The sequence below is a fragment of the Oncorhynchus clarkii genome, chromosome 1 (assembly GCF_045791955.1).
Source record: "Oncorhynchus clarkii lewisi isolate Uvic-CL-2024 chromosome 1, UVic_Ocla_1.0, whole genome shotgun sequence".
NCBI lineage: Eukaryota > Metazoa > Chordata > Actinopteri > Salmoniformes > Salmonidae > Oncorhynchus > Oncorhynchus clarkii.
The window spans coordinates 65,193,293-65,211,950 of NC_092147.1; the positions used below are offsets into that span (position 1 = coordinate 65,193,293).

The 18,658-nt window shown below is 43.0% G+C and overlaps 1 protein-coding gene across 1 annotated transcript; it reads left to right on the top strand.

The window, feature by feature from the left end:
- The first annotated feature begins 9,482 nt into the window (after positions 1-9,482).
- LOC139410993 (leucine rich repeat containing 73) lies at positions 9,483-17,868 on the top strand. Its single transcript, XM_071156760.1, has 6 exons — positions 9,483-9,854; positions 10,230-10,390; positions 10,883-11,005; positions 13,447-13,547; positions 17,092-17,290; positions 17,670-17,868. Exons 1-6 carry the CDS (start codon positions 9,583-9,585, stop codon positions 17,738-17,740), a joined length of 927 nt encoding a protein of 308 aa, XP_071012861.1. The 5' UTR covers positions 9,483-9,582; the 3' UTR covers positions 17,741-17,868.
- The last annotated feature ends 790 nt before the right edge of the window (positions 17,869-18,658 follow it).

Sequence of the window (18,658 nt, forward strand, 5' to 3'; positions counted from 1 at the left end):
AAAAGAACAGTCAGTATCTGGTGTGACCACCATTTGTCTCATGCAGTGCAACACATCTCCATTGCATAGAGTTGATCAGGCTGTTGATTGTGGCCTGTGGAATGTTGGCCAACTCTTCAATGGCTGTGCGAAGTTGCTGGATATTGGCGGGAACTGGAACATGCTGTCGTACACATAGATCCAGAACATCCCAAACAGGCTCAATGGGTGACATGTCTGGTGATTATGCAGGCCATTGAAGAACTGGGACATTTTCAGCTTCCAGGAATTGTGTACAGATCCTTGCGACATGGTGCCGTACATTATCATGCTGAAAAATTAGGTGATGGCGGTAGATGAATGGCATGACAATGGGCCTCAGGATCTCGTCATGATATTCTGTGCATTTAAATTGCCATCGATAAAATGCAATCGTGTTTGTTGTCCGTAGCTTATGCCTGCCCATACCATAACCCAATCGCCACTCTGGGGCACTCAGCAAATGTTGACATCAGCCACCCGCTCGCCAACAATGCACCATACACGCTCTGCCATCTGCCCGCTACAGCTGAAACCGGGATTCATCCGTGAAGAGCAGACTTCTCCAGCGTGCCAGTGGCCATTAAATATGAGCATTTGCCCACTGAAGTCGGTTACGACGCCAAACTGCCGTCAGGTCAAGACCCTGGTGAGGACAACAAGATGAGCTTCCCTGATACGGTTTCTGACAAGTTTGTGAAGAAATTCTTTGTACAAACCCACTGTTTCATCAGCTGTCCAGGTGGCTGGTCTCAGACGATCCCGCAGGTGAAGAAGCCGGTTTTGGAGGTCCTGGGCTGGCGTGGTTACACGTGGTCTGTGGTTTTGAGGTCAGTTGGACATACTGCAAAATTCTCTAAAATGACGTTGAAGGTGGCTTATGGTAGAGATCTGAACATTAATATCTGGCAACAGCTCTGGTGGACATACCTGCAGTCAGCATCTAAATTGCACTCTCCCTCAACTTGAGACATAGATGACATTGTGTTGTGTGACAAAACTGCATGTTTTAGAGTCGCCATTTATTGGTCACACACTAATTTAGCAGATGTTATTGCGGGTATAGCTAAATTCTTGTGTTCCTAGCTCTAACAGTGCAGTTGTATCTAACAGTTCTCAACAATACACACTAAAAGTAAAATAATGGAATTAGAAATATGAAATATTAGACTGAGCAATGTCAGAGTGGCACGGACTAAAATACAGTACAATAGAATACATTTATATACATATGAAATGAGTAAAGCAGTATGTAAACATAATTTAAACATTATTAAAGTGGCCAGTTATTCCAAGTCTATGTACAGTTGTGGCCAAATGTTTTGAGAATGACACAAATATTAATTTCCACAAAGTTTGCTGCTTCAGTGTCTTTAGATATTTTTGTCAGATATTACTATGGAATACTGAAGTATAATTACAAGCATTTCATAAGTGTCAAAGGCTTTTATTGACAATTACATGAAGTTAATGCAAAGTCAATATTTGCAGTGTTGACCCTTCTTTTTCAAGACCTCTGCAATCCGCCCTGGCACGCTGTCAATTAACTTCTGGGCCACATCCTGACTGATGGCAGCCCATTCTTGCACAATCAAGTCTTTTTGAGTTTGTCAGAATTTGTGGGTTTTTGTTAGTCCACCTGCCTCTTGAAGATTGACCACAAGTTCTCAATGGGATTAAGGTTTCGGGAGTTTCCTGTCCAAAATATAGATGTTCTGTTCCCCGAGCCACTTAGCTATCACTTTTACCTTATGGCAAGGTGCTCCATCATGCTGGAAAAGGCATTGTTCGTCACCAAACTGTTCCTGGATGGTTGGGAGAAGTTGCTCTCGGAGGATGTGTTGGTACCATTCTTTATTCATGGCTGTGTTCTTAGGCAAAATTGTGAGTGAGCCCACTCCCTTGGCTGAGAAGCAACCCCACACATGAATGGTCTCAGGATGCTTTACTGTTGGCATGACACAGGACTGATGGTAGCGCTCACCTTGTCTTCTCCGGACAAGCTTTTTTCCGGATGCCCCAAACAATCGGAAAGGGGATTCATCAGGGAAAATGACTTTACCCCAGTCCTCAGCAGTCCAATCCCTGTACCTTTTGCAGAATATCAGTCTCCCTGATGTTTTTTCTGGAGAGAAGTGGCTTCTTTGCTGCCCTTCTTGACACCAGGCTATCCTCCAAAAGTCTTCGCCTCACTGTGTGTGCAGATGCGCTCACACCTGCCTGCTGCCATTCCTGAGCAAGCTCTGTTCTGGTGGTGCCCCGATCCCACAGCTGAATCAACTTTAAGAGATGGTCCTGGCACTTGCTGGACTTTCTTGGGCTCCCTGAAGCCTTCTTCACAACAATTGAACCGCTCTCCTTGAAGTTCTTGATGATCAGATAAATGGTTGATTTAGGTGCAATCTTACTGGCAGCAATATCCTTGCCTGTGAAGCCCTTTTTGTGCAAAGCAATGATGATGGCACGTGTTGCCTTGCAGGTAACCATGGTTGACACAGGAAGAACAATGATTCCAAGCACCATCCTCCTTTTGAAGCTTCCAGTCTTGTTTTTCTAACTCCATCAGCATGACAGAGTGATCTCCAGCCTTGTCCTCGTCAACACTCACACCTGTGTTAACGAGAGAATCACTGGCATGATGTCAGCTGGTCCTTTTGTGGCAGGGCTGAAATGCAGTGGAAATGTTTTTTGGGGGGGGATTTAGTTCATTTGTATGGCAAAGAGGGAGGTTGCAATTAATTGCCATTAATCTGATCACTCTTCATAACATTCTGGAGTATATGCAAATTGCCATCATACAAACTGAGGCAGCAGACTTTGTGAAAATGGATATGTGTGTCATTCTCAAAACTTTTGGCCATGACTGTATACAGGGCAGCAGCCTCTAAGGTGCAGGGTTACGTAACCGGGTGGAAGCCGGCTAGTGATGGCTATTTAACAGTCTGATGGCCTTGAAATAGAAGCTGTTTTTCAGTCTCTCGGTCCCAGCTTTGATGCACCTGTACTGACCTCGCCTTCCGGATGATAGCGGGGTGTACAGGCCGTGGCTCGAGTGGTTGATGTCCTTGATTATCTTTTTGGCCTTCCTGTGACATCGGGTGCTGTAGGTGTCCTGGGGGGCAGGTAGTTTTCCCCCTCTGGAGAGCCCTGAGGTTGTAGACGGTGCAGTTGGCATACCAGGCGGTGATACAGCCCGACAGGATGCTCTCAATTGTGCATCTGTAAAAGTTTGTGAGTGTCTTAGGGGCCAAGCCAAATTTCTTCAGCTTCCTGAGGTTGAAAAGGCGGCGTTGCGCTTGCTTCACCACACTGTCTCTGTGGGTGAACCATTTCAGATCGTCAGTAATGTGTACGTCGAGGAACTTGAAGCTTAGTTGAATTTCCAATGTGTTATCACTATGCTTTCAACCATCTAAAAGCACAACCAAATTACAATGAAAAAACAATGTCTTATTTTTGGTTTAGTTGTCACACAAATCACCACGCTTTATATACTTACATTGGAATCAAAATGTGACCATGGATGTGTTTCTTATTTTAAAGTTGAATGTTAAATTAGTCTGTAAGATAGCCTTAACTTTAAGCTATTTACGCTATTAAAAAAGTTATATTGAACTGTGTTTGGTTGTCAACGCAACCAAATATCAACATTTGAAGGAGATGCATCTTCTGTTTGGATAGTTCCATCTGTGCTGCTGGCTTTAATTCAAGTTGGTCTACAAATGAATTAAAACCAATCAGAAATCTAATTTAAAGAATAGAACTAAATAGAATCAAACTTTAAATGCACTTTAAATAAAATTTGATTTGATTTAGTCCTATTCTTTAACTTAGATTTTTGGTTGATATGGAGACGTGAATCCAGCATATTAATGATTAATTTAAAAACAAACTGGTATTAAAGTCAGACTAATTCAGTGGCACAGGTGGAACTATCCAAGCAGAATATAAATATCCTTAAAATGTTGATATTTGGTTGCGTTGACAACCAAACAATTCAATAAGACTAAATATAGTTATATTTGAAATCAACCAGACCTTGAAACCCTAGGCCAGTGATTCCCAATCTTTTTATAGGCCCGTACCCCTTCAAACATTTAACCTCCAGCTGCGTAGCCCCTCTAGCACCAGGGTCAGCGCACTCTCAAAAAAAATTTCTCCATCATTATAAGCCTGCCACACACACACTATACGATACATTTATTAAACATAAGAATGAGGTTGAGTGTTTGTCACAACCTGGCTCGTGGGAAGTGACAAAGAGCTCATATAGGTCCAGGGCACAAATAATAATAATCAATAATTTTGCTCTTTATTTAGCCATCTTACATATAAAACCTTATTTGTTCATCAAAATTGTGAATAACTCACCACAGGTTAATGAAAAGGGTGTGCTTGAAAGGATGGGCATAACTCTGCAATGTTGGGTTGTATTGGAGAGAGTCTCAGTCTTAAATAATTTTCCACACAGTCTGTGCCTTTATTTTGTTTTGATGCTAGTGAGAGCAGAAAATCCACTCTCACATAAGTATGTGGTTGCAAAGGGCATCAGTGTCTTAACAGCACGATTTGCCAAGGCAGGATACTCTGAGCGCAGCCCTATCCAGATATCTGGCAGTGGCTTCTGATTAAATTAAATGTTCACAGAACCGTTTGTTTCGATGAGGCTCTCTTGTTCCGATATCGGTAAGTGGACTGGAGGCAGTCTCTCAATTCATAAAAACATCAAATACTTTGCCCCTTGATAACCAGCGCACTTATGTATGTTGTGAAAGCGTTACATGGTCGCTGCCCATATCATTGCATAATGCAGAAAATACACAAGAGTTCAGGGGCCTTGCTTTTGCAGCATTCCCTTGGCAGCAAGAGCCTCTCGGTGGATGCTGCAGTGTACCCAAGTGGCGTCGGGCCATCAGTACAGATACCAACACATCTTGACCACCAAAGTCCATTTGATGTCACAATGCTGTCCAGTACTTTAAAATATCCTCTTCTGTTATCCTGGTTTCCAGAAGAGGATGTCTTCCTTATTTGACCCTCAAACGTAACGGGCATAGCTGGGCTAGCAACAAATATAGAATTACTGATGCTAGCATTGGATGTGCTTGTGGAAGCAGAACAACTTGTGTCATCGACAGGTGCAGGTGTAGTACTGCTGGTAGTAGCAGTACTACCAGTAGAGCTGGTATGTGTCTCTATGGACGCGGGCCTTACTTTTTTTTTAACCATTTATCAATTTTTAAGCCAACGGAATGAGCAGCAGCTACGTTTGGCTACATACGGACCATTAGTGGAATTCCGCCGAGAGAGTAACAGTTAATGTGATTGGATGTTAATTTTTTGACTAGGCTACCTGTATTTGACATTGTGTTGTTATTTCGCTGAACACTAGATGGTTTAATTTTATTTTTGGCAGTGAAATGTGGCTACTCAGGCGAGAAAAAAACATCACCCAAATGTATAGCCCCATGGAAAATCTAAATGGACTGTTTGAAAATGTGAATCACATTTTTATTTGGCATAGCCCTGGGTATACCCCAGTTTGGGCATAGCCGCCCTAAGCCTATGCGTTCTCTATTTTTTGTTGAATTGAAACAATAGCTATGGATGACTTTGCAAGTGCTTTATACTGTAGTCCTAAATAGCTTAATCGAGGATATATGAATGATAAAGTATGGTCAGATTTCATTTGCTCTGTTAAACCTACACTTTGGAATGGCTTGGATAGCAACAGTAAATCTGTTTAGTTTTTAAGTGGAGATCGCTCAACAATCATTCTCACGATAGCACATTGGTAATAGTCAGTGATAAATATCATAGCTAAGCAAGGCTGGGCTTGGCTATAACCTTGCTGCCCAGCCTATTGAATTGTATTCTGATAGTGGATCTAATGTTGTTTTAAAGGTACAAATTCAACATATTTTATACAAGGTTTGTCTATGTTGAAATGTGGCAGCATAGCCATGCCCTCCACTAGTCCTCTCCGCTCACTAGGGGAACTATGGGATGTGACTGCAGTCTGCAACGAGACATGAGATAGGCACAGTGGAAGGATACTCAGCTGTCACACCCTCAACCTGGGTGACTACCAATGTGCTGGAGGCTATGGTTATTCAGTAATCATATATATATATTTATATATATATAGTACCAGTCAAACATTTGGACACACCAACTCAAAGGTTTTTCTTTATTTTTACTATTTTCTACATTGTAGAATTATAGTGAAGACATCAAAACTATGAAATAACACATACAGTGCCTTGCGAAAGTATTCGGCCCCCTTGAACTTTGCGACCTTTTGCCACATTTCAGGCTTCAAACATAAAGATATAAAACTGTATTTTTTTTGTGAAGAATCAACAACAAGTGGGACACAATCATGAAGTGGAACGACATTTATTGGATATTTCAAACTTTTTTAACAAATCAAAAACTGAAAAATTGGGCGTGCAAAATTATTCAGCCCCTTTACTTTCAGTGCAGCAAACTCTCTCCAGAAGTTCAGTGAGGATCTCTGAATGATCCAGTGTTGACCTAAATGACTAATGATGATAAATACAATCCACCTGTGTGTAATCAAGTCTCCGTATAAATGCACCTGCACTGTGATAGTCTCAGAGGTCCGTCAAAAGCGCAGAGAGCATCATGAAGAACAAGGAACACACCAGGCAGGTCCGAGATACTGTTGTGAAGAAGTTTAAAGCCGGATTTGGATACAACAAGATTTCCCAAGCTTTAAACATCCCAAGGAGCACTGTGCAAGCGATAATATTGAAATGGAAAGAGTATCAGACCACTGCAAATCTACCAAGACCTGGCCGTCCCTCTAAACTTTCAGCTCATACAAGGAGAAGACTGATCAGAGATGCAGCCAAGAGGCCCATGATCACTCTGGATCAACTGCAGAGATCTACAGCTGAGGTGTGAGACTCTGTCCATAGGACAACAATCAGTCGTATTTTGCACAAATCTGGCCTTTATGGAAGAGTGGCAAGAAGAAAGCCATTTCTTAAAGATATCCATAAAAAGTGTCGTTTAAAGTTTGCCACAAGCCACCTGGGAGACACACCAAACATGTGGAAGAAGGTGCTCTGGTCAGATTAAACCAAAATTGAACTTTTTGGCAACAATGCAAAACGTTATGTTTGGCGTGAAAGCAACACAGCTGAACACACCATCCCCACTGTCAAACATGGTGGTGGCAGCATCATGGTTTGGGCCTGCTTTTCTTCAGCAGGGACAGGGAAGATGGTTAAAATTGATGGGAAGATGGATGGAGCCAAATACAGGACCATTCTGGAAGAAAACCTGATGGAGTCTGCAAAAGACCTGAGACTGGGACGGAGATTTGTCTTCCAACAAGACAATGATCCAAAACATAAAGCAAAATCTACAATGGAATGGTTCAAAAATAAACATATCCAGGTGTTAGAATGGCCAAGTCAAAGTTCAGACCTGAATCCAATCGAGAATCTGTGGAAAGAACTGAAAACTGCTGTTCACAAATGCTCTCCATCCAACCTCACTGAGCTCGAGCTGTTTTGCAAGGAGGAATGGGAAAAAATTTCAGTCTCTCGATGTGCAAAACTGATAGAGACATACCCCAAGCGACTTACAGCTGTAATCGCAGCAAAAGGTGGCGCTACAAAGTATTAACTTAAGGGGGCTGAATAATTTTGCACGCCCAATTTTTCAGTTTTTGATTTGTTAAAAAAGTTTGAAATATCCAATAAATGTCGTTCCACTTCATGATTGTGTCCCACTTGTTGTTGATTCTTCACAAAAAAAATACAGTTTTATATCTTTATGTTTGAAGCCTGAACTGTGGCAAAAGGTCGCAAAGTTCAAGGGGGCCGAATACTTTCGCAAGGCACTGTATGGATGTGTAGTAACCAAAAAAGTATTAAACAAATCAAAATAAATTTTATATTTGAGATTCTTCAAAGTAGCCACCCTTTGCCTTGATGACAGCTTTGCACACTTTTGGCATTCTCTCAACCAGCTTCATGAAGTAGTCACCTGGAATGCATTTCTATTAACAGGTATGTCTTGTAAAAAGTTAATTTGTGGAATTTCTTTCCTTCTTAATGCGTTTGAGCCAATCAGTTGTGTTGTGACAAAGTTACATTCTTCAAGAATCAATGGCTATATATTAATACATTAAAAGTCCCTTTAATGGATTTAAAATAATTAATTAAATCTGATGCCAACCAGATGTCATCAAACAGGCACCAACTCACATCAACAACAACTCTCCAATCCATTAATATCTTAACAATATCAACACAAACGCTCTCCTCGCACACATACAAATACGTGATTCATGTGATAGAGCCTGTGATAGAGCCTAAACATATCTCATAACAATGTCTTACTATCTCATAATTAACTACTTACTATCTCATAATAATGACTTACTATCTCATAACTCTTAGTTAGATTTGATTGTTTAGGTGCTTCCATAATAGTGTGTTTGACCCAGAGAACAGTTTAATTGGAAGGTTAAACTCATGAGAGTTTATTCAAGGCCTATTGATTATGATGCTTTTTTTTTCTTTTTCAAAACGTTTTTATAGGGAATAGTTAGTTATATGACAGGTCTATTTATTTGGTGATCATGTTGCATTATGCACTTACATTAATAATTTGAGGGGAATAAATGTAAAGGCCAAGAGTTATCTATCTATGGGTGTGGTATAGACAGGTCAGGTGATGTATTTGGGCAGGACGAGACCAGCACAGCCCAGGTCAGACCGACGCCAGCACTGCACGTGATCAATAGCAATATCCTACTCTGTACTGAGACCACAGCTATATATATATTCGCCCTCGACTTGCATTTTTTACTCCTGAAGAAACATTTGCTCAGACCAGCAATATTTCCCGAGGTCTGCAGCCACACATATTCTTTGAGGAGGCTGCACGCGCCCTTGACGACTGAGGAAAACGAGCATTGGTAAACTAATTAGAGAGCAACATGTGACAGTCAGAAAAGGACTGATTGCAAAGATGTTTCTGATGACATTGAGAAGAGGGTGTCCATAGTAACCGCTACCTGCCGCAAAAGGGGCAAACAAACGATCGCCTTTGCTCCGGTGCCAAGCTCAAAACATGACTGGAATGCAACCCGTTTGTTCTGCATGAGGACCTGGAAAACTGCACGACATTCGATTTTATTGGAGCCTGGCTAATATGTATCGACGAATGTACCCATTCACGGCCTGTGTAAGAAGAATCGCGAAGGGTTTAGCGAGCTACGTGGTAGCAGGAGGTTATGTCAGCGCTTGAAACGGCGCATGGGGGTTTATGAACGATTTAACTTCAGAACACCTACCTCGTGTGCTCTTTTCCTATGCATAGCCTAATAAGAAATGCTCAATTAAACCAGCTACAATACATACAGTCTTGTAAATATCGGATATCGTAAATAGCCTATTGACTTTGAAATGTAATTTAACAGCCTACCGACGTTGGATAATTGTATCCCTACAATGCATGTCCATCTCTGCTGGGCACAAACCTTGAATGTAATGTAGGCCTAGTAGACAAACATTTACCAAAATGCTACCAGGTTCTATTCAAATAACGGGAGAGGCACTGTCGGGAGCTGAGATCAAGGATATTTGTGAAAGCCTGAAAGAGAACAGTGTGAGGCTTTTGTCTATCAGGGGATGTCAGCTTTCAGACCGAGACTTCGGACGGGTGTGTCGCGGAGTGACGGAGTCCCACTCACTGGCGCAACTCAACCTGAACCTCGGTGTGGTCTCCACCATCAACCGAACCAAGCATCTTGCCGATGCACTCAAGACCAACAGATCGATCCAGACCCTTTTGTAAGTAGTGGATTACAATTAATAAGTTGTCTGTCTGATTGATTGGTCTTAGTGGTTGATAATGATACGGCTACTGTCTATTCACTCATTGTAATCAGCATGGGTCCCTCAATTTGGGATCCATTAAGAGCTGTAGCATGTTTTTGCCATGGCATCACATCCGGGGGACCAGACTCTAATTGCCATGAGGATGAGCATGAACTCAAGTCTATGTCAAGTTGATGCTTTATGTAGCTTGAAAGCGGTGCTCTGCATTAGGCTATATGTGTAAACATGAGTGAATGAATTGGGTGGTCTTCACTGGCACTTTCATATTGAATGATATTCTGCATTTTTTCCCCCTCTTTCTCTCCTTCCATCTCTCATATGCCACAGTCTCCACGGAAGCCCCCTCCTGGATGCAGGATTGGTCACACTTAACACTGCTCTTTCCACTCACCCTTTACTGGTCTCTCTGGACCTGGGGGACTGTATGCTGGGGGACGAGGCACTGCGGCTAATCTGTGGCATGCTGCCTCCGGACGGGGCCAAATCAGGTAGAGCCACGCAACACTGCCCTCACTTTTACTGGAGGTATCGGACTCTGAACCTGCTTGGCTGGCTGAGGGACTGGGGCCTGGAAACAGTAGGCTAGTGTAGAGGTCCTCTCTTGTTAGTGTGTGTGTAGGGGAAATGGAAGCAGAGAGAGAAACACATGTTTTAGTATAGAAAATACAGTCCAGACAAATTGCAACCTCTATAGGCTTTATAGAGCATTCATAAAGTTGTTATTAACACCACATAGCTCTGTCACAATGATATTTTTCCATCCTATATGTCGCATGACATTTGCTTATGAGTGATTTCTGAAGCATCTTTATAGGCCGTATAAAGGGCTTTATGAAGGCATTATGTTTACAATTAGACTCATTTGACATGATAATGGAGAAAACACAGACTAGCTAGTCAGAGCCTTTAATATATGGCTACATTCAGCTCTGGCTATAGCTAGTTGGTCATTTGATGGTGATGGACTGCCTGTCCCACAGGTCTTAGGGAGCTGACTCTGAGTGCAAACCCCAGCATCACCACAAAGGGCTGGGCCCGCTTGGCCATCGCTGTGGCCCACAGCTCCCAGCTCCGAGTCCTCAACCTGGACTACAACCCCCTGGGTAAGAACCAATCACGAGGACACAAAACCAATTACTGTACTTTATATCAGTGAATTTCTTTATATGGAATCCGCTTGTATGGAATCAAGTTCTCAACATTTGAAAGGAATATTGCACTCAACCCAAAGTGTTGCCATTAAAAATACTTAATCAATATGAACTATTGTGAACTTCAAGTGTTGGAACAACATTACTGTGTCATCATGCGTAATGGGCCCGTTTCAGAGGTGAAGCACTCTTGAGTTACCGATGATGTCCATTTTATGGGCCAGTTGCCTCCTGCATTACCCAATAATATTTGTTATCTCCATGACAACCACCTGGCTGCTTGCACTAGAGAGAAAGAGAAATAGGAAAGGAGGTCATCTGAAGAACATAATGTCCCAAGTTAACTTAAATTTACATTTTAGAGGGCATAGGCCTTCTTGATACACAATTATAGGGCTATGGTAATTTTGGGTTATACCGGGTATTTAGGTATATAGGGCATAACATTTGGATTCCATTTCATCCATCTGAATTATGGAGATCAATGACACTCCTAATGACTGGCACATCAAAATCAATCAAATGTTATTTATTTAATGTCAAAGTGCTTTGCAGAAACCCAGCCTAAAAGCCCAAACGGCAAGCAATGCAGGTGTAGAAGCACGGTGGCTAGGAAATGCATGTGCCTTTAACATAGCAAATTGTAGGGGTAGCCCAGACCAGGACTCAAACCCGGGTTCAGTGACTGTCAGCCCACCACCTTAGCTTTTACGCCAAGTGATCTGAATCCCTTGACGAGGTCACTAGGTGTTGGGTTAAGGTGGTTACACTATAGCAAGTCCCTCATGTGAACTGCCCCGCCAATGGCCTCGCGGGCGCGTTCCCACTTCTGACACCAATGTAGTGAACACCGTGGGTAGCCCCAACTGGGACTTGTTTGGGCTCCCGAGTGGCGCAGCAGTCTAAGGCAGTGCATCTCAGTGCTAGAGGCGTCCCTACAGACCCTGGTTTGGTCACGGGCTGTATCACAACCGTCCGTGATCGGGAGTCCCATAGGGCGGCGCACATTTGGCCCAGTGTCGTCCGGATTAGGGAAGGTTTTGGCAGAGGTAGGCTGTCACTGTAAAATAAGAATTTGTTCTTAACTGACTTGCCTGGTTAAATAAAAATAAGTAAATAATGATGAGATCCAAACCCCTTGATGAGGTCGCTAGGTGTTGGGTTAAGGTCACAATACTTATACTGTTGAAAAGATGTGCCTGATGTGCCTGATGAAGGTGAAAGCTGAAACGTACACTCAGTGGTCAGTTTATTAGGTACACCCATCTAGTACTGGGTCGGACCCCCCTGTAGCCATGAAGGGATGCACCTGGTCAGCAACAATGTTCAGATACCCTTTGGCGTTCAAATGTTGCTCAGTTGGTATCAAGGGACCTAACGTGTGCCAGGAAAACATTCTCCACGCCTGTACCGTTGACACCAGGCAGGATGGGGCCATGGACTCATGCAGTTTAAGACAAATCCTGATTCTGCCATCAGCATGACGCAACAGGAACCAGGATTCGTCGGACCAGGCAATGTTTTCCACTCCTCAATTGTCCAGTGTTGGTGATTGCGTGCCCACTGGATAGGAGTTGAATGCGTGCGCCTGCGTGCGCCCGGCCCGCCACAAGGAGTCGCTAGAAAGCGATGGGGCAAGGACATCCCGGCCGACCAAACCTTCCCCTAACCTGAACGACGCTGGGCCAATTGGGTCTCCCCCAGCTGCGACACAGCCTGGGATCAAACCCGGGCCTGTAGTGATGCTTCTAACACTGCGATGCAGTGCCTTAGACCTCTGCGCCACTCGGGAGGCCTGAGATGCTGTTCTGCACACCACTGTTGTACTGCACCATTATTTGCCTGTTTGTGGCCCGCCTGTTAGTTTGCATGATTCCTACCATTCGACCGCTCTCATCAACAAGCTGTTTTTGCCCACAGGACTGGTGCTGACTAGATGGTTTTTATTAGTCGCACCATTCTCTATAAACCCTAGACATGGTCGTGCGTGAAAAGTCCAGGAGGCAGGCCATTTCTGAGATGCTGAAACCGGCGTGTCTGGAACCCATGATCATACCGCGCTAAAAGTTGCTTAGGTCACTTGTTTTGCCCATTCTAACGTTCAATCGAACAGTAACCGAATTCCTCGATGCCTGTCTGCTTTTTTATAGCAAGCCACAGCCACATGACCTACTTTCTGTAGGAGCAAACCATTTTCATGAACGTGGTGTACCTAATTAACTCTATCAGCTTTATGCTGTTGGAATAAATTAATTATTTATGCAAATACTAATCTGTGTGTGTAGTCCTAATCTGTTGTTCTGAGTCAATGGCACCAATCAGCTTTCTGTAATGCTCAAATGACAAACTCACCTTCTGAATTCACTCATGTTTTGGCTGTGTTGGGATTCCAGGGGACCAGATTGCTGGTATGCTAGCCGTGGCTGTGGCGTCCAGCAGAACTCTGGAGGTGTTAGATCTGGAGGGAACAGGCCTCACAAACCAGTCAGCACAGGTCTGTAGTGTCACCAACATCACCACTAGTGCATAGTCATCTGCACCACTGAGTGTGTGGAAAAACAAAACAAAGAAAGTGGAAGAAATATAAACGCAACATGTAAAGTATAAGCTGATTTCTCTCAAATGTTGTGCACAAATGTGTTTACGTCGCTGTTGGTGAGCGTTTCTCCTTTGCCACGGTAATTTATCCAACTGACAGGTGTGCCATTATCAAGAAGCTGATTAAACAGCATGCTCATTACACAGGTGCACCTTGTGCTGGGGTCAATAAAAGGCCACTCCAAAATGTGCAGTTTTGTCACACAATGCTACAGATGTCTCAAGTTTTGAGGTAGCGTGCAATTGGCATGCTGACTGCAGGAATGTCCACCAGAGCTATTGCCAGATAATTGAATGTTCATTTCTCTACCATAAGCCGTCTCCAATGTCAATTTAGAGAATTTGGCAGTATGTCCAACCTGCCTCACAACCGTAGACTCATCTCATATGTGTATATACTGCACTCAATACCATCTACTGTATCTTGCCTATGCCGCTCTGTACCATCACTCATTCATATATCGTTATGTACATATTCTTTATCCCCTTACACTTGTGTCTATAAGGTAGTAGTTTTGGAATTGTTAGCTAGATTACTTGTTGGTTATTACTGCATTGTCAGAACTAGAAGCACAAGCATTTCGCTACACTCGCATTAACATCTGCTAACCATGTGTATGTGACAAATAAAATTTGATTTGATTTGTAACCATGCCAGCCCACGACCTTCACATCCGGCTTCTTCACCTGCGGGATTGTCAGAGACCAGCCACCCGGACAGTTTATGAAACTGATGAGTAGTATTTCTGTCTGTAGTAAAGGCCTTTTGTTTGGAAAATCTCATTCTGATTGGCTGGGCCTATGTCGTCCCAGGCCCACCCATAGCTGCACCCCTGCCCAGTCATGTAAAATCATTAGGGCCTAATGGATTTTTCAATTAATTGATTTCCATATGTGATGAACTGTAACTCAGTAAAAAAATATATATTTTTGTTCAGCATAGTTTCATTATGATTTATAGCTTCCACCCCTGAAATGAAACATTTTAGTCATTTAGCAGACACTCTTATCCAGAGCGGCTTACAGGAGTAATTAGGGGTCAGTGCATGCTCAAGGGCACAGACAGATTTTTCAGCTAGTCGGATAGGGGATTTGAACCAGGGACCTTTCGGTTACTGGCCCAACGCTCTTATCCACTAGGCTACCTGTCGCCTTGTCATGTGAAAATGTGTATTTCATATCATTGGAAAAGATTTGCACCCAAGTGAGCAGTTCGGATTTGTTACTTCAAGCCCAAATATCATGTTTGACTAAAACGGTGACCTAAATCGTCATGGGTAAGCTCTGGCCATCGTCTTTCAGCTCAAAAAAGGATTTCTATTGGTGTGGCCATTTAACTTCCATGCCTCTTCTCAAAATGTGGTGCCCATTTCCAGTATTACTAATGCCAATCATCAATTGAAAAATAACTTACTTCCATTAATGTTATGGAGGTAGCTTTTCACATCCCTTATGGTTCCATTATATTTAATGAGCTTTAATGTGAATGTAACATTGTTCTTTTCCAATCCCACCTATTCTGTAGATTGTAAATTGATTTTATAGTTATATCCACTAGGTGGGGCTGCTGTATATCAAATCTCCCAATTTAGCTGTCATCGTAGCAAAGCCCTGTTCCTCTCATGGGCTAATTTCAAAGTCCGTCTGCTTTCTTAGGAGACGAAGGGGCTTTCATGGGCATGCATATGAGTGTGGAACAACAAGGGTGGGAGTGCTGAACAGAGCCTTGGGCTAGCATACCAAAGTCACCGTCTGGTGGCTGCGAGGCCTCCTCAGTCTTTGATCAAAGTAAACTCCATCTAGACAGGCAGCTCCTTCTTAGTCTCCCTCCCACACTCACTGGTATTGACCCATAACCCTGAGTCTAATTTGCTGTGAAGATGTGCTTACTACACTCAGACACTCTTTTCTCACAAACACACTTCGCCAGCTTTGGCCTGGCAAGTGCAAATGAAAAGTGCTCAAGACTTATGGACAATTTATCAATTTCAACAGACTTTCAATTCATTTTCTAGCTACTGTGTCTCTCTCTCCTCTCAAGCTAGCTGATTTATAAAGAGACTAGCCTTGACATGCACTTCACACTAAGAAGAAACGTCACTGCTTTTGAGACGAGTACTATAAATCGGAACAAATCGGAGCAAACAAAAATACACGTTGACATTGAAGTGATTTGTTACATGCCGAAGTAATTCAAGAAGGAACAAACCACATACACTGAGCAAAAATAATTTCAAAGATTTTACTGAGTTACAGTTCATATAAGGACATGTAAAGAACTTCATTTGGCCCTAATCTATGGATTTTACATGGGAATGCAGACATTCATATGTTGGTCACAGATCCCTTTTTAAAAAAGTAGGGGGCGTGGATCAGAAAACCAGTCAGTATCTGGTGTGACCACCATTTTCCTCATGCAGCGAAACACATCTTATTCGCATAGTTGATTAGGCTGTGGAATGTTGTCCCACTCCTCTTCATTGGCTGTGTGAAGTTGCTGGTTATTCGCGGGACCTGGACCACGCTGTCGTACGCATCGATCCAGAACATCCCAAACATGCTCAATGTGTGACATGTCTGAGTATGCAGGCCATGGAATAACTGGGACATTTTCAGCTTCCAGGAATTGTGTACAGATCATTGCGACATGGAGCCGTGCATTATTATGCTGTAACATGAGGTGATGGCGGCGGATGAATGGCATGACAATGGTCCTCAGGATCTCGTCATGGTATCTCTGTGTATTCAAGTTGCAAACGATAAAATGCAATTGTGTTCGTTGTCTGTAGCCAATACCATAACCCTACCACCACCATGGGGTACTCTGTTCACAACGTTGACATCAGCAAACCGCTCACCCACACGACGCCATACATGTGGTCTGAAGTTGCGAGCCCGGTTGGACGTACTGCGAAATTCTCTTAAACGACGTTGGAGGATTATGGTATGAGAAATGTACATTTCAGTTCTCTGGCAACAGCTCTGGTGGACATTTCTGCTGTCAGCATGCCAATTGCACACTCAACTTTAAAACTTCTTTGGTGTTGTGTGACAACTGCACATTTTAGTGGCCTTTTGGCCCCAGCACAAGGTGCACCTGTGTAATGATCATGCTGTTTAATCCGCTTCTTGATGTGCCACATCTGTCAGGTGGATGGATTAACACTCACTAACAGTGATGTAAACAAATTTGTGCACAACATTTGAGAGAAATAAGCTTGTTGTACGTACGGAACACTTCTGGGGTCTTATTTCAGCTGACGGAAATTGTGACTAACACTTTACATGTTGCGTTTTTATATTTTTGTTTAGTGTAAATTCACAACCTAGAATACAAAATCCCCACTGGCATGCAGAACTCTACCTACCAAGTCCTCTTATCAACCCCTACTGCAGCCTATCGGTGCTTCATGACAGTCTCCCCTCCCCTGTGCCCTCAGGTATTCCTGGACGTGGTGGAGAACTACCCCACCTGTCTGCGCATGCTGGTCCTGGCTGAGAACGCCATCAACCCCGAGCTGCAGCAGCAGATCTCAGACCTGCTCTCCGAGGGAGAGGAGGACGACGACAAAGAGAGCGAGGCCCGATGCAGCGCTGGCATCCCCACCAGGGAGAAAACCACCTGGGTCCCCCACAGTAGTAAGGGCTGACCTGGCCAACCAAAACGCTCTCCTTCCCTGTCCCTTCTTAGTCATAGTCTAGACAGTTCCACTGGGGTGTTCTGTTCTGGAGTCTTGCAGATTCAAAATAAATAATTTTCTATACCGAAACATCGGTATAAGTGATGACCTAAAATAAATAACCCTACAAACTAACTAACCCATTTGCTTAAGAATTAGGCCTGTTCCCATTTCCGGAGTGCTTTAGAGTAGACTGGTAGTGAGATCTGTTTGTGCTTTGGCCAACTTGTTCATTGTCTTTCCGTATAAGGCTGAAGCATCCTACAGATGTGGCGACCAGGCTAGCTGTGGAGTTATAGAAGTCCTAAACCCGTTTCCGTTGTCTCTGCCCCTTGCAGACTCCCACCCCCAGAGGGTCCTGCTGACGTCAGGTCTAGGCGAGAGCCTACTAGCAGAGACTGAGATGTGATTCCACAGCCTTCCTACCTTTTTTTTTTTAATACCTCTTTTCCTTTTGCTAGTCTGCACATAATTGTGTTAAAGATCACCTAGTAGCCTGCAACCAATTACATTTTTTGCATGACCTGTAGCACTTTTACATAACACAATACATTTTGGAGCAGGCACAAAATCCTTAAAACCCACACCAAGTGACTTATAGGCAATAGTGAATTATTTATTTTAAACATGCACAGTCTATTTATAGTTCCGATTTTGAAGGTTATGTAACCAATACAAGTCTGTATGCTCTGATATGATAGATCGACTATATATGATTGTTGTGATGGTCTGATGTCAGAATAAATCTGTTTACATCTTCTTAAAGACGTTTGGGTTCTCGTGTTTCCTAATTGAAATAGCCTACTTAATGAAATTCCTGTACAATAGCTAACCGAACACACACTGGTTTCCTTTGATCTGAAATGTACCTCTCCACTAATGCTTCATATGAACATGATTTTGAAATTGTAGTACTAGCCCTAATAACAGGATGTTCCTGGGGTCAGCACTTAAACGTCACATACAACATGATCTGAATTGAATGTAACGAGCATGTGGTAATTCAGTATCACACTATGACAATGCAGCAGTGTTGTTTCATCATCCCTGTATACAGTGAGCCCTACCCCCACCACCAGTCAAAGCTGATTACTATGGAGAAAAGACTTTATCCCCATCAAATCCCCTTGTGCCTAAATGAATTTCTAACTGGCCTATATCCATCCATGTTATGACATTCTATTCAACATTTTTTTTGCAAACCTCCACATCAATACATTTTAAACGCCTCCAGTGTGCTTAGGGATGTTATGGACAGTACTAACCTCTATTGTGACATTCTATAGGACATTCTTTCTAACCTCGTCTTAACGCCGCTTTCTTTGAT

Coding starts and splice junctions, on each gene's coding strand:
- LOC139410993 (XM_071156760.1), top strand. CDS start 9,583: ATGCTACCAGGTTCTATTCAAATAACGGGAGAGGCACTGTCGGGAGCT. Junction 9,855..10,229: donor AGATCGATCCAGACCCTTTT/GTAAGTAGTGGA, acceptor CATATGCCACAG/TCTCCACGGAAGCCCCCTCC. Junction 17,291..17,669: donor CACCTGGGTCCCCCACAGTA/GTAAGGGCTGAC, acceptor TGCCCCTTGCAG/ACTCCCACCCCCAGAGGGTC.